Raw genomic sequence first — 15612 nt, 5'->3', positions numbered from 1 at the left:
AATTCCATATTATTCATTGGATACAAGTTTTTGTGGATTTTGTGGTAAACCAGGAATCATAAATACCTATGTCCAACGAATTACAAATTTTCTGCAGGTATCTAAGCAGATTTTGACAAAACCATGAAATAAATTATGCACTAAAATGGATATTTTCCTCAATCCACGAAAATAAATGTATCCACAGTATTTGCTAACATAAATTTTAGTATTGACTTCTTTGCAAATATTGGGTGTTACAAGCTAAGGTAATAATGCTTCCATCACCAAAATGTGGGAAGGGGAGTAATCCAATGATATATTCTCTAACAATTCCTTTCAAAATTGTACCGAAGTCAAAAATCCCAATACCCAATGCATAAAAAAGCATGCTATTAGCAAAAGTATCATAATAATGTTAGGTAAGTATCACAAGACTACATCTTAAAAGATTTCCACAAGCCAGACAAGTAAATTTATATTTCAGAAGTATCAAGCATTAAAAGAAATTGTTTCAATTTTTCAGCAAAGTATAAAATTTTGTAAAACTTTAATAAAAAATAACGTTTAAAATGATTAAATAATAGATTTGAAAAACTTGGTCAATTAAAAAAAAAATGCTTTAATTTTTGATTTAAAAATAAATTGATCGGTAGAACCTTCAAGCCATAAATGAAAGATGCATTGTCATTAACAATATTCCTTTTTTAATTTCCAATGATATGGATTTCCTTCTGAAGATAATTTACATATTGTCTGAGAATTTCTGCATTTAAACCTGTGCATTTAATGGTTTAATACTAACACTTGAATGCTGTCTTGTGTTACTTCCCCCTCAACGGTTGTGTTGGCTTGTGAGTCGTTCAACTGTGATTCATTCAAAGCTTCCGCAATATCTCCACTATTATACCGATCGTCTGGGGTAAGACCACCTTCTCTGTTAACAGAAAATATGCTGCTTTTTTTATTTCCTGGATTTTTATTTTTATTTCACTTTTATCAGTATTTTTCTTATAAAAAATGATTGATGTTTAAATGGATAAATAAAATGCATACATTATCTTACTATTAGCTAAAAAATGATGACTAAATTTTTTGCAATAAAGTGCTTTTCTATTAAGGCTATTCCATTAGAATGTATGTGGGAGGGTAGGAACCTACAACCAAGAACCATTTTATACATAATTTTGCATATTGGTAATAGACGCATACTGAAAAAAGACCCATGACCTACATTCATCAACTAAACTTTTCTTCCTACCCTCCCACATACATTCAAATGAAATAGCCCTCAAACATTTTTTTTTTTAAACAATAAATCTTTTATTGCACATTTCTCTGCTGTTCAAAAATTTTAGATTTACATGAATATATTGGTAAGCATTTATATTATTTCCAGATATTTATATTTCTTGTGTACTGAGCATGATAAAGCTCTATAAATTTTTCACATACTCTTTTTTCTCCTCTGCCTCTTCCTTCTGAGGTTCAACAACAACTACAGGTTCAGGTTCAGGCTCAGGTCGCATTCCTTCTTTTAGTTCTACCATACAGTTAGGCTCTGTAACATTCCGTGATGATAATGTCACTCTGGCATACTCTGATGATGATAATAAGTAAAATCCCTGACCATGCTTGGTAAAAATGAAGGATGAAATTCCTCTGAAATGCAAAATTAAATATCACCTATTAAATCACATCATTTTATAAACAGAAATTTCAAAATATGTTATACTACATGTTTCAAGGAGTTATGACTAGTAGCTGCTGAGTATAATGGGAATAAATTTCATACATATGGATGTCATTTTAAAAGATACAAGTTTTCAGCAAGTAGTATTAAGAACAAGGAGCTAAAAAATGTTAGAGCTAAACTAGATGAACTTGGTGCCATATATTATGAAGCTGTGACTTGTAGCTGCTGAAAAAATTACTAAACAAAATTACATTCATCCTTTTTCATTTGAGTGAGGATAAAAAAAATATTCAGACAGGAAATCATTAATATGAACCCCAACTTTCGAAGACCTTTCTTTATTTTGACCAGCATTTTGACGTTGTAAAGTGGTAAAATATCATTCAACTTTTCATGGTGAATTCTTATCACAATGACTTGAGTCAATTTATTATTTATAAATTTACTTACGTTATATCTTCTCTCTTGAGAGCTGATGCTACTAATTGCTGCCTTAATGAATTAACAGTATATACACTTAAATCTCCTAAATTGGTTAAACAGGCTATGTCAAATTCATTATAATTTTCATCTGAAACAAGAAAATAATACTATTGATATTTTTTTTTACATAGAGCTCATTAAAAAATCACATGTCCTTTAATCAGTCAGGGGACTTACTGAAATAAGTGATTTTTAAATCACTTATTTGAGTAGCAAATTCGAGGTTTTGTCACAAATTGGGATTTTGTAGTTTTTTTCAAAATTTTAAACACATAGGTTTAAATATCATCTTTTAATTAGTAAAATTAAAAAATATGAACTTTTTGCTTCTTTTAAGTAGCCAGGTTTATGCCTTTGATGCTATCATTTACCTGAAAATTCTATTAGAGTTGAAAAAATGCTATAATAATGGCTTTACATAATGAACTGATACTTTCTTAAAAGATTTTTCACAGCAGTGGGAGTATTTTTCCTGTGAAGTTCAAGGTTTCATCTTTCAGATTATGTAATAAAATTCTACTGTTCGCGATAAAAATTTCACTGTTCGGGGGTGTTGAAATTAGTGGGGGTTATTAAAAGAATTATACTTAAAGAAGTGATTTTTGGGAAGGAAATTGAGGTCTGATACTTAAACAAGTGATTTTTATGTCATTATCCTAGATTCAGTACAAGGTCATCACCTGAAATGACCTGGTCATCCTAGACAACACAGATGTTGGTTCTGATAAGTTTAGAAACATAATTAGTCCCTGGATCATTAGTATTCTATATTTAAAGCTACACTAATATTAAATCACTACTTCTAGTGATTAATTTGTACTACTTAAATAGGTGATTATTAAAGAAAGACAACTCTAACTTCCAACCTTTATGGAAATAATGTTACTTGAATCAGTGATTTAGAAAGTCACTTGTTTAAGTAAGTCCCCTGACTGTTAATATATCTACATATCCTAGATCACCTTATTTTAAAACTTTTAACAAGAATGTGTTCATAGTACATGGATGCCCTGTCCGCACTATCATTTTCTATGTTCAATGGACTGTGAAAATGGGGGAAATCTCTGACTTGGCATTAAAATTAAAAAGATCATATCATAAGGAACATGTGTACTAAGTTTCAAGTTGATTGGACTTCAACTTCACCAAAAACTACCTCGACCAAAAACTTGATGCAGGACGAAGGGACAGACGGACCCACAGACCAGAAAACATGATGCCCATTAATGGGGCATAATAAATGGGGCATAAAAATAATACATAATTCATTCAACCAATTGCAGAGGGAATCCATAGACTACAAATATCTCTGCAAGAATTTTATTTTCACTCTTTGACAATATGATTATGGATTGTGCTAAACATTTTAATACCAGAACAGCCAGACATCTTCTTTATTTGTTTTTATAGTGCGTCTTCATGGTCAAGAAATTCCAAGAAAATACTGTACAGTATCAATCAATATAGAAAGTGAGAATCATATGCAGTATATTCTTCACATTCACATAAAAAGGTAATGAAGTGTAATTAAAAAATTTATACACAAAGTTTCAGAAAATCCAGCAAATTCTTAAACTTTCTTCCAGATTTATATTACAGAGAGTATATCATTATGCTGACAAAAAACAATTGTCTTTTAATATCAACCTTCATATCACAGTCAAATAAACTTACCACTTTTACTCCTAAAATTAATAAAAGCTGCTTTTCTAATTCTAGAACCATCTAAAGCTGTTACTTTGTACTTTAACTTAGCCTTCAAATGTGGTAATGTAAATATCTGAAAAGAGAAAATAATGTCAATGTTAACTGATGACTGAGACTATCCAAAGTGGGGGTATGTATAAATCAGGAAAAGAGTGTTAATCATTATTGTTAAACTTTTTAAGGGCTAATCCAGAAAAAAATGTATGGTGGGGTTGGAAGGCACATTGTATTAATAATACATGGGTGGTGGGTATCAGAGCAACTTTTCACACTATAATGCACTATAATTCTCAATTACAATTGTCTGGGTGGTAGGTGCTGACAAAAACTGCCTTCCAACACCCCCATACATTTTTTTCTGGAATAGCCCTAATACCAATTCAAAGACAACAAATTACAAATTTCTATACGCTTTGTATGCAGTGGCAAAACCATGTAAATGCAAGTTTTCCTTAATCCCGAAAATAAATGAATCCCTAGTAACTAGTACACACCTTATGCCTTATTTTAACTGTGGAATTTTTATTGTTTGTATTGTCATTTAATAAAGACATTATAAGGTGCACAGTTTCCTCTGCTTTCAAAATATTTTTGTACAAACCCTTTCTGATTTCTTACAACTGAAACTAGAGGCTCTAAAGAGCCTGTGTCGCTCACCTTGGTCTATGTGAATATTAAAGGAAGCAGATGGATTCATGGTTTAGTCACGTTTCTCCAACATTTGATAATTAGACTAAAACAACATAAGGGATTAGGGGGTCCTCATAAGGACTGGCATCGTGATAATTACCTGTAATTCAACTATATCAGGTTTTAACTAAAATATTGTAAAGGTATTAAAAAGGGAAATTGTTTAAAAATATTTATATCAAAGCATTAACAAACCATATATTTTTGGTCGAGTATAACAAGAAACGGTTACGTAAGTATTTTCATCCGCCGTATTTGATTTACAAAATTGAAAAGGTTATTCAAAATTCCTTAAATAAACAAGGGAAATTCTAATCAAACTGAAAATTTCATAAAAAATTATGAAGAAATAATCTCGAAATTTTTTTTTTTAAAAGATTTTTTTTATTAAAAGTAACATGAAAAATCGAAATGTTCACCTACTGTACCTCATTTTAGTAATGTATTCTATTACTTGATATATTTTTGTATTTGTGTTACATGTAGATGTTAAAATCTAAACCGATGCAAAACAGCCAAGTTTTATTTATGTAAAAAGTCACCAAAAGCGATTGTCTTCTAGTGCGAAGAACCATATATCTACCTAGTCGTTCTGTCTGTATATCAGTAGAGCCGAACCCAGTTTTCGTGGTATGCTGTCTCAGCAGATGAAATAGTCAGTCGTATATCTGTCCACTTTTTCTACGAAAACGGAGCTGATCCAAATTGGGTTCATCACGTCACGTCGTGATCTATATAGTGTTTAACTGTGGGAACTGGCTTGGTGAATATTGTGCACTACTAGTATTTTCGATTTGTTACTTGAGTTTTGGACAATTAATGCAAGTTGACTAAGAATTTTGAATAAAGTCTCAAGATAAGGGGGAGTGTTGGAGCCTGTAATTCGGTGGTTGTCGTTACTGTGTTATATATTCGTTTTTCGTTCATTATATTGTACATAAATTAGGCCGTTAGTTTTCTCGTTTGAATTGTTTCAAACATTTGTTTTCTCGGGTCCTTTAAAGGCTGACTATGCGGTATGCCTTTGATCATTGTTGAAGGCCGTACGGTGATCTATATTTGTTAATGTCTGTGTCATTTGGTCTCTTGTGAATAGTTGTCTCATTGGCAATCATACCACATCTTCTTTTTTATGTATAATTGTTAACTTCTGTTTCATTTTGTCTCTTGTAGAGAGTTGTCTCATTGTCTATCATACCATGCACATCTTATTTTTTAATATAAAATAAAAAATTACATCACTGTGTTAGACTATATGGACTTTTACAATTTTGGGAGACTTTTAAAAAATATATATATATCTTTAAAACATAGGTTTCAAAAAAAATATATACCTTTTTAAGAATATTTTGGTCAAGAAAGGTGAATTACAGGTAGATATCAAGATCCAGTCCTTATGAGGACCCCATAATCCCTAATGTTGTTTTAGTCTAATTACCAAATGTTGGAGAAACGTGACCACACCGGATTCATGACAAAATTGTGTTTTGGTGATGGTGATGTGTTTGTACATCTTACTTTACTGAACATTCTTGCCGCTTAAAATTATCTCTATCTATAATGAACTTGGCCCATTGGTTTCAGTGGAAAATTTACAAATTTTATGAAAATTGTTAAAAATTGACTATAAAGAACAATAACTCCTAAGGGGGTCAATTGACCATTTCGGTCATGTTGACTTATTTGTAAATCTTACTTTGCTGAACATTATTGTTGTTTACATTTTATCTCTATCAATAATAATATTCAAGATAATGACCAAAAACAGCAAAATTTCCTTAAAACTAACAATTCAGGGTCAGCAACCCAACAACGGGTTGTCCGATTCATCTAAAAATTTCAGAGCAGATAAATGTTGACCTGATAAACAATTTTACCCCGTGTCAGATTTGCTCTAAATGCTTTGGGTTTTGAGTTATAAGCCAAAAACTGCATTTTACCCCATGTTCTATTTTTAGCCATGGCGGCCATCTTGGTTTGATGGCCGGGTCACCGGACACATTTTTAAACTACTAACCCAAAAGATGATTGTGGACAAGTTTGGATTAATTTGGCCCAGTAGTTTCAGAGGAGAAGATTTTTGTAAAAAATTACTAAGATTTACGAAAAATGGTTAAAAATTGACTATAAAGGGCAATAACTCCTAAAGGGGTCAACTGATCATTTCAGTCATGCTGACTTATTTGTAAATCTTACTTTGCTGAACATTATTGCTGTTTATAGTTTATCTCTATCAATAATAATATTCAAGATAATAACCAAAAACAGCAAAATTTCCTTAAAATTACTAATTCAGGGCCAGCAACCCAACAACGGGTTATCCGATTCATCTGAAAATTTCAGGGCAGATAGATCTTGAACTGATAAACAATTTTTCCCCCATGTCAGATTTGCTCTAAATGCTTTGGGTTTTGAGTTATAAGCCAATAACTGCATTTTACCCCATGTTCTATTTTTAGCCATGGCGGCCATCTTGGTTTGATGGCCGGGTCACCGGACACATTTTTCAAACTACTAACCCAAAAGATGATTGTGGCCAAGTTTGGATTAATTTGGCCAAGTAGTTTCAGAGGAGAAGATTTTTGTAAAATATTACTAAGATTTACGAACTAGAGGCTCTAAAGAGCCTGTGTCGCTCACCTTGGTCTATGTGCATATTAAACAAAGGACACAAATGGATTCATGACAAAATTGTATTTTGGTGATGGTGATGTGTTTGAAGTTCTTACTTTACGGAACGATTTTGCTTCTTACAATTATATCTATAATGAACTTTGCCCATTAGTAACAGAGAACTATATTTGGTAAAAATTTACATAAATTTACCAAATTAATGAAAATTGTTAAAAATTGACTATAAAGGGCAATAACTCCTTAAGGGGTCAATTGACCATTTAGGTCATGTTGACTTATTTGTAGATCTTACTTTGCTGAACATTATTGCTGTTTACAGTTTATCGCTATCTATAATAGTATTCAAGATAACCAAAAACGGCAAAATTTCTTTAAAAATTACCAATTGAAGGGCAGCAACCCAACAACCAGTTGTCCAATTCATCAGAAAAATTCAGGGCAGATAGATATTGACTTGATTAACAATTAAACTTCTTGTCAGATTTGCTCTAGATGCTTTGGTTTCATAGTTATAAGCCAAAAACTGCATTTTACCCCTATGTTCTATTTTTAGCCGTGGTGGCCATCTTGGTTGAATGGCCAGGTCATCGGACACATTTTTCAAACTAGATACCCCAAAGATGATTGTGGCCTAGTAGTTTCAGTGGAGATTTTGTAAAAGATTACTTAGATTTATGAAAAATGGTTAAAGATTGACTATAAAGGGCAATAACTCCTAAAGGGGTCAACTGACCATTTTGATCATGTTGACTTATTTGTAGATCTTTCTTTGCTGAACATTATTGCTGTTTACAATTCATCTCTATCTATAATAATATTCAAGATAATAACCAAAAACAGCAAAATTTCCTCAAAATTACCAATTCAGGGGCAGCAACCCAACCGATTGACCGATTCATCTGTAAATTTCAGGGCAGATAGATCTTGACCTGATAAACATTTGTATCCCTTGTCAGATTTTCTCAAAATGCTTTGGTTTTTGAGTTATAAGCCAAAAACTGCATTTTACCCCTATGTTCTATTTTTAGCGGTGGTGGCCATCTTGGTTGGTTGACCAGGTCACGCCACACATTTTTTAAACTAGATACCCCAAAGATGATTGTGGCCAAGTTTGGATTAATTTGGCCCAGTAGTTTCAGAGGAGAAGATTTTTGTAAAAGATTACTTTAATTTACGAAAAATGGTTAAAAATTGACTATAAAGGGCAATAACTCCTAAACGGGTCAACTGACCATTTTGGTCATGTTGACTTATTTGTAGATCTTACTTTGCTGAACATTATTGCTGTTTACAGTTTATCTCTATCTATAATAATATTCAAGATAATAACCAAAAACAGCAAAATTTCCTCAAAATTACCAATTCAGGGGCAGCAACCCAACAACCGATTGACCGATTCATCTGAAAATTTCAGGGCAGATAGATCTTGACCTGATAAACATTTTTATCCCACGTCAGATTTCCTCAAAATGCTTTGGTTTTTGAGTTATAAGCCAAAAACTGCATTTTACCCCTTTGTTCTATTTTTAGCCGTGGCGGCCATCTTGGTTGGTTGACCAGGTCACGCCACACATTTTTTAAACTAGATACCCCAAAGATGATTGTGGCCAAGTTTGGATTAATTTGGCCCAGTAGTTTCAGAGGAGAAGATTTTTGTAAAAGATTACTTTAATTAACGAAAAATGGTTAAAAATTGACTATAAAGGGCAATAACTCCTAAACGGGTCAACTGACCATTTTGGTCATGTTGACTTATTTGTAGATCTTACTTTGCTGAACATTATTGCTGTTTACAGTTTATCTCTATCTATAATAATATTCAAGATAATAACCAAAAACAGCAAAATTTCCTCAAAATTACCAATTCAGGGGCAGCAACCCAACAACCGATTGACCGATACATCTGAAAATTTCAGGGGAGATAGATCTTGACCTGATAAACATTTTTACCCCATGTCAGATTTGCTCTAAATGCTTTGGTTTTTGAGTTATAAGCCAAAAACTGCATTTTACCCCTATGTTCTATTTTTAGCCGTGGCGGCCATCTTGGTCGGTTGACCGGGTCCTGCCACACATTTTTTAAACTAGATACCCCAATGATGATTGTGGCCAAGTTTGGTTTGATTTGGCCCAGTAGTTTCAGAGGAGAAGATTTTTGTAAAAGTTAACGACGACGGACGACGACGCCGGACGCCAAGTGATGAGAAAAGCTCACTTGGCCCTTCGGGCCAGGTGAGCTAAAAATGGTTAAAAATTGACTATAAAGGGCAATAACTGCTAAAGGGGTCAACTGACCATTTCAGTCATGTTGACTTATTTGTAAATCTTACTTTGCTGAACATTATTGCTGTTTACTGTTTATCTCTATCTATAATAATATTCAAGATAATAACCAAAAACAGCAAAATTTCCTTAAAAGTACTAATTCAGGGGCAGCAACCCAACAACGGGTTATCCGATTCATCTGAAAATTTCAGGGCAGATAGATCTTCACCTGTTTAACAATTCTACCTCATGTCAGATTTGCTCTAAATGCTTTGGGTTTTGAGTTATAAGCCAAAAACTGCATTTTACCCCATGTTCTATTTTTAGCCATGGCGGCCATCTTGGTTTGATGGCCGGGTCACCGGACACATTTTTCAAACTACTAACCCAAAAGATGATTGTGGCCAAGTTTGGATTAATTTGGCCAAGTAGTTTCAGAGGCGAAGATTTTTGTAAAAAATTACTAAGATTTACGAAAAATGGTTAAAAATTGACTATAAAGGGCAATAACTGCTAAAGGGGTCAACTGACCATTTCAGTCATGTTGACTTATTTGTAAATCTTACTTTGCTGAACATTATTGCTGTTTACTGTTTATCTCTATCTATAATAATATTCAAGATAATAACCAAAAACAGCAAAATTTCCTTAAAAGTACTAATTCAGGGGCAGCAACCCAACAACGGGTTATCCGATTCATCTGAAAATTTCAGGGCAGATAGATCTTCACCTGTTTAACAATTCTACCTCATGTCAGATTTGCTCTAAATGCTTTGGTTTTTGAGTTATAAGCCAAAAACTGCATTTTACCCCTATGTTCTATTTTTAGCCATGGCGGCCATCTTGGATGGTTGGCCGGGTCACCGGACACATTTTTTAAACTAGATACCCCAATGATGATTGTGGCCAAGTTTAGTTTAATTTGGCCCCGTAGTTTCAGAGGAGAAGATTTTTGTAAAAGTTAACGACAACGACGGACGCCGGACGCCAAGTGATGAGAAAAGCTCACTTGGCCTTTTAGACCAGGTGAGCTAAAAAACTACATGTGACATATACTTCTGTTATCGCTTCGGACTCCACCCAGAATTTGTTGATTATTGGTCAAATTAACTAATTGGAAAATAAGGGCCTGGAATAATGTAATTTTTAATCAACACTTGTCCTATATCAATTATATAAAAAGTTTAAAAGTTTCTTTGTTTTCAGTTATGCAGGCAAACAAATTGTTATTTTAGGAGTATAGATAGCTACAAAAGGAGTAAATCATAAGCCTACAGAACTGCATTAGAACCATTGAGATGCAAATGTTGTTATAAGGCAATGTGTAATGAAAGCCTTACTTTTAGTTGTTCTTCAGAACAGATGACTACTGTATGATGTGATCCTGAGTAATCTGCAGCTTTAGCTCGTTCATTCTCTACTTCCAGTGCATCTGGTATGACACGTGATTTACCATCCACAACAGCTATGTGTATAACAGGTGCTTCATGTCTTAATTTAATTTCCTTAGCAATAATTGCTATCACATCTGATTCATTTCTTTTCTCTGTTGGAACTGTCATTGTATATATATAAACATGGCCGCCATTTGTTCCTACCCATAATGAGGGAGCACTATCTGTACCTGTTGATAAAATTTACAAAAGTTATCATATCGGCATAGAAATAATTCAACTCATGCAAAAATTTATTCATTACCAGCTCAAAATTTGTAACATTACAAGGATTACATCTTCAGGAACTGTTGGCTGCTAAATATCTTACAATTTGCTATCAGGTAGGCAATTATTTATTTCTTGACGATTTTTTGCAGTAAAATGCTGTTAAACCTTTCAAAGTACAATATTCTATAAAAGATTTAAACTATGTGACTCTGTTACTCATTTGCAATAAAACCACATCTTACAAAAATGTATTTTGTTGCTGTTGATCAACAGTAGTTTGGTGATAGAATGCTACTTTCAATATTTTTTCTTTCCCTTTTTTGAATACATATATCTAAAAGTTCCAATTGTTATCAAAAATCTGAAGACTTTAAACCCATTTTCCTACAATGTTTAACCCTTTCACCGATTGCTGCCCAGACAGAAGCTACTCTGAGACGATGGCTTCCCTGGCTACTATTACTCAAGTGGGAGATCTTCATAATAAATGTCAATAAAAACTTGTTTGTAGTTATTTGTGTATTTATTCCATTCACTAACACCATGTTCACAGTTTTATTCATGTTTTAATAATTTTTTCTTCTTAAAATATTCAAATTTTCAAATTTTCGTCATTTTCTTGGTGAAATTCTCAAAATTCTGCTCTTTGACCCCAAATCGTAATTTTTTAACCCAAAACGGCAAAATTTTGAAATTTTTTATGAGGCTGTACAAATTCCTCACACTGAACGATGTCCATTCCAAGTGTTTTGTACTTAAGGATGTCTGCTGCTATAATTTAAAATAACAAGGATTTCATGTGGTTGCTTAAAATGAAAACAACTTTGATATTTAAACAAAATAAAGTAATAAAATCATTAGTCTCGTGTGTAGTTTTCAAAATAACAGACATTTAGAAAATGGCGGGAAAAGGGTTTTCTTCAGACTTTACTATTTGTTAACATTGGAATTGTTTTTTACCCTTTAAACCAAGAAAAAATAACAAGGATTTCATGCCGCCGGATCACTAAATCTGAAATGATCTATTGAACAGATTTATGAAGACAAAAGTGGGGTGTCGTGTAAAAAAATTTTTAATACATTTGGATGGATAAAACCTGAGAAAATCGAAAATATGACAAGAATTCAAAAACATGACAAGCAGACATCCTTAAAACGACATTTTATGTCAAAAAAGTATACTAGTTTGGCTTCAATTCTTCCATATTCTTTCAAAAAAAAATGTTCCCTCATTTCAAATTCTCGTAAATTCCGTAAATTTCCTCTGATTTTGACACGGTTTTCAACAAACGGAAGCGTCATGTTTACACTTTCATCCGGGTATTCCATCAAAGAAAGATAACTCATGTTTGCACTGTTTTAAGCGGGAAACATAAAAGAGGTATTCCGATCCCGGTAAAACAGGACTCATCGTCAGCTGTCTGAAGCGTGAATCCCGGTAAACCGGGACTCATCGGCGAAAGGGTTAATGTGAAAAAGAACATTACTGATTTATCTGAGATTGACAATTTTGTCATTTTTCGACCTAAAAACCGAAGATTCTTTTCATGTCAACAAGTACAATGACAAAATCATATGCTGAACGAAATGCATTTAGTAAGTACTTACCATTTGTTACGAAAGTATTTGCGAAATATAAACACCTAACCATAGAACTTATGGTTTCCTCTGGATTTCTAGCCTCTATTTGTCTTTCTACAGGACGTGGTTCTGGTGAAGCTCCAGGAGAGGCTCTACTTTTAGATGGTGATGAACTTCCTTCATCTGATTTCTTTTCTTTTTCATCACTGAAATGTGAGAAATAGTTATATAATCTAGTTTCAACTTCACTTAAGTTTATTTGTATGGTTAAATAAACTGTAGGTAATAAATGAATCTTTCATGTTTGATTGGTTTAATTATAATCTCTTAAAAAATGGTTGCTACAACAATCAGATTTTTCAAAACAAGTCTATTGTTGAGAGTTGCATCATTTGCAATCATACCACATCTTCTTATTATTATTTTTACATTACAAAATTCAATTAAACTTATTTCTGCACAATTATTCCTAAGCTTACGTTTTTTGTTCAGGTTTAGCTTTATCTTGTCTTCTTTCTGATCTCCTCCTCCTCAATCTACGGAATGATTCTCGCAGTGATTTCTTTAAAGATTTCCTTCTAGACATTGGTGTTTCTGATGTTCCTGTCATGTCTGAATAAATTTATAGAACATATACAAATATTTTACTTTATAAATATGTAATATAATGGATTGTTCTTGCTTAATGCCACATATTATGATAACGTATCACTTAGATCACAAGAGACCTTAAAATAAAAACACCAAGATTTTGTCTATTAATATCATTGGTCTAGCCTCTCTGTTTTTTATTTCTATTAAAAAAATAAAAGTATTGCTATTATTTCTCTTATACAAACGTATTTTTTGAAATATTTTTGTGTCATTTCAATTCCATTTTTTGTATCAGAATTAAATGTTTAAATTTTATCATGGCAGACAAATTTGTGAAGTTGTACCCTGCTTTCTGTGATAATAGAAATATTTTTTTGCTGGTACCACATAAAATCTACTTCTGAAAAGACGATTGAGTGCTTGCCCATAAAAAAATTGATAATTTTTGTTAATCATTATACTCACCATCTGGATTTAGGGTACACCTGGTTGCTACTGGTTTCTTTTGAGCATAATCAAATAGTGCAAAGCCATGGGCTGTTCCAGCTGCCATTCTGTAAAGAAAACAAGAAAAAAAGTACCATTATAAAGTATGCAATATCAATCAGCACTTAAAAACTGCTAGATTTTTTTTTAATTAGGCCCGAAGTTGTTTATTCTGATCAAGTTTTCATAGTTTATATGGACAGAACTTTCAATTAAAATTTCTGAATGGAAACAGTTAAAACCATACCAATTAAAATCTACACTTCACTTTAAAAGGAAGACAATGAAAGACCTATAATATTTTAAGTGTTTAAAGACTTACAACTGCCATTCTGAATGGAAAGCCAGAGCTGTACAAGCTGCTGGTGGATATAATTGTATTATTGCTGTTGGCTGGAATCCTGCAGCGTACTTCACTTCTCCATCCCGTGGTTTCAATGCTTCATGTCCTTTCCATACAAAATTATCACGATCACTAACAATGTTCATAGTATTGCTCGATGTTTCATATTCACGTTCCTCTCTTTCCATCTGTAACACTAAAACTTGGCCAGCAGTTCCTGCTATCACACAAGTTTCACTCAGAGGGCACATGGAGATTTTCTGAATGCCTAATCTAGGATCATCACTGAATGGATCATATATTCCAACCTGTAAAGAATGATATATACTTTAGAATTTACATCCAACTTCCTTTGGATTTTCCCTGAATCTTTATTTCATGATGGAGATGAGAAAAACATGAACCATTCCCTTGCCTATCTACTGTTCTAAATGTCCAAACAAAAGTCTTATTTACAATCTAAAATTGTAATATACTACACTTTTATTTTAATGTCAGATCCTTAGTGAACAAAATTGGTATTCCAGTTTATACAGAGAAATATGTGGGAATAGATAGAATTACTTTAAATAAGTGTGCATAGATTGATGAGTGCAAAATATCTATAGGCATAATTTTGGAAAGATTTGAATATCTTTTACAGGGTCAAATATATTACCTACAAAATGTACAATTCTTCTGATTGACATTTAACCTTTTCTGTAAAGTTTCTTAATTCTTAATCAGATTTTTTGTTCATGTACCTTACCTTTCTGAATGGTGGCCATTCTTCTTCGACTTCAGGAGAGTTCTGTTCTCCAGGATGGAAGTCCACACTGAACATGGTAGCCGTTGATAACGAGTACAACAATTTCATAGATAATCCTGAAGCATCCCAAAACTTAACTGTACCATCTTCATGTCTGTCAAATAAATAAAAGACCATTTAAAAAATTAGTATTTTAAGGCATTGTCATGATTGAAAACATGATAATTTGATTCAAAGCAAAAAAATTAAATATACATTTTTCTTGACAACTATTCTAGAAAATCAATATATGAAAGAGTTCAAAGGCTAATTTTCCATAACATACCACCAATACAGTTTTTAAAACAAGTCCAATAACTCTCAACAAAAAAGTTAAATATCAAAATCTGAAAGGATATGATTTCTTAAGGAAACTTACAGCTAAGAATGTTCTATTCTTTATTCAGGATTCCAGTTTAGTGAAAATGCAACAATTATATGGCTGAGTGAAACTACATTCTTTTTGAAATGTTTTAGTACGAGAAATTTTATTTTAATAAGTTTTGTCATCACGTTTGCCATTGATTTCAGAATCTATTGAGACATCAATCTACCTACCCTGTGAGTAATAAATCTTTAGTTATTCCTTCAGCTCCTTTCAGTTTTCCTCCATTTATTGGCCATTCCTAAAAAGACATTAAAAATTGTTCAACCAAGGCTAGGTTTATAGTCACATCATGTAGAAAAAGACATCATTTAGACA

The 15612-nt window shown here is 32.6% G+C and overlaps 1 protein-coding gene across 8 annotated transcripts in view; it reads right to left on the bottom strand.

Annotated features, from left to right (window-relative positions):
* Positions 1 to 15612, bottom strand: part of LOC139488088 (lethal(2) giant larvae protein homolog 1-like) — a 48736-nt gene that overhangs the window by 7596 nt on the left and 25528 nt on the right. For 4 of the 8 annotated variants that reach the window (XM_071273454.1, XM_071273457.1, XM_071273455.1 and 1 more), the window contains exons 13-23: positions 15468 to 15535; positions 14871 to 15024; positions 14102 to 14430; positions 13759 to 13847; positions 13179 to 13311; positions 12727 to 12905; positions 10795 to 11078; positions 3833 to 3938; positions 2126 to 2246; positions 1435 to 1641; positions 785 to 916 (exon numbers count right to left, since the gene is read on the bottom strand). In XM_071273454.1, the coding sequence (XP_071129555.1) occupies positions 785 to 916; positions 1435 to 1641; positions 2126 to 2246; positions 3833 to 3938; positions 10795 to 11078; positions 12727 to 12905; positions 13179 to 13311; positions 13759 to 13847; positions 14102 to 14430; positions 14871 to 15024; positions 15468 to 15535 (1802 nt within the window). The remainder of the gene's footprint in view (positions 1 to 784; positions 917 to 1434; positions 1642 to 2125; positions 2247 to 3832; positions 3939 to 10794; positions 11079 to 12726; positions 12906 to 13178; positions 13312 to 13758; positions 13848 to 14101; positions 14431 to 14870; positions 15025 to 15467; positions 15536 to 15612) is intronic. The other 4 variants (XM_071273456.1, XM_071273461.1, XM_071273458.1 and 1 more) reach the window with 1 other exon arrangement.

Source organism: Mytilus edulis, chromosome 9 (assembly GCF_963676685.1).
Source record: "Mytilus edulis chromosome 9, xbMytEdul2.2, whole genome shotgun sequence".
Taxonomy (NCBI): domain Eukaryota; kingdom Metazoa; phylum Mollusca; class Bivalvia; order Mytilida; family Mytilidae; genus Mytilus; species Mytilus edulis.
The sequence above is the reverse complement of the archived record's forward strand: the minus strand, read 5'-3'. Positions and strand labels throughout refer to the sequence as shown.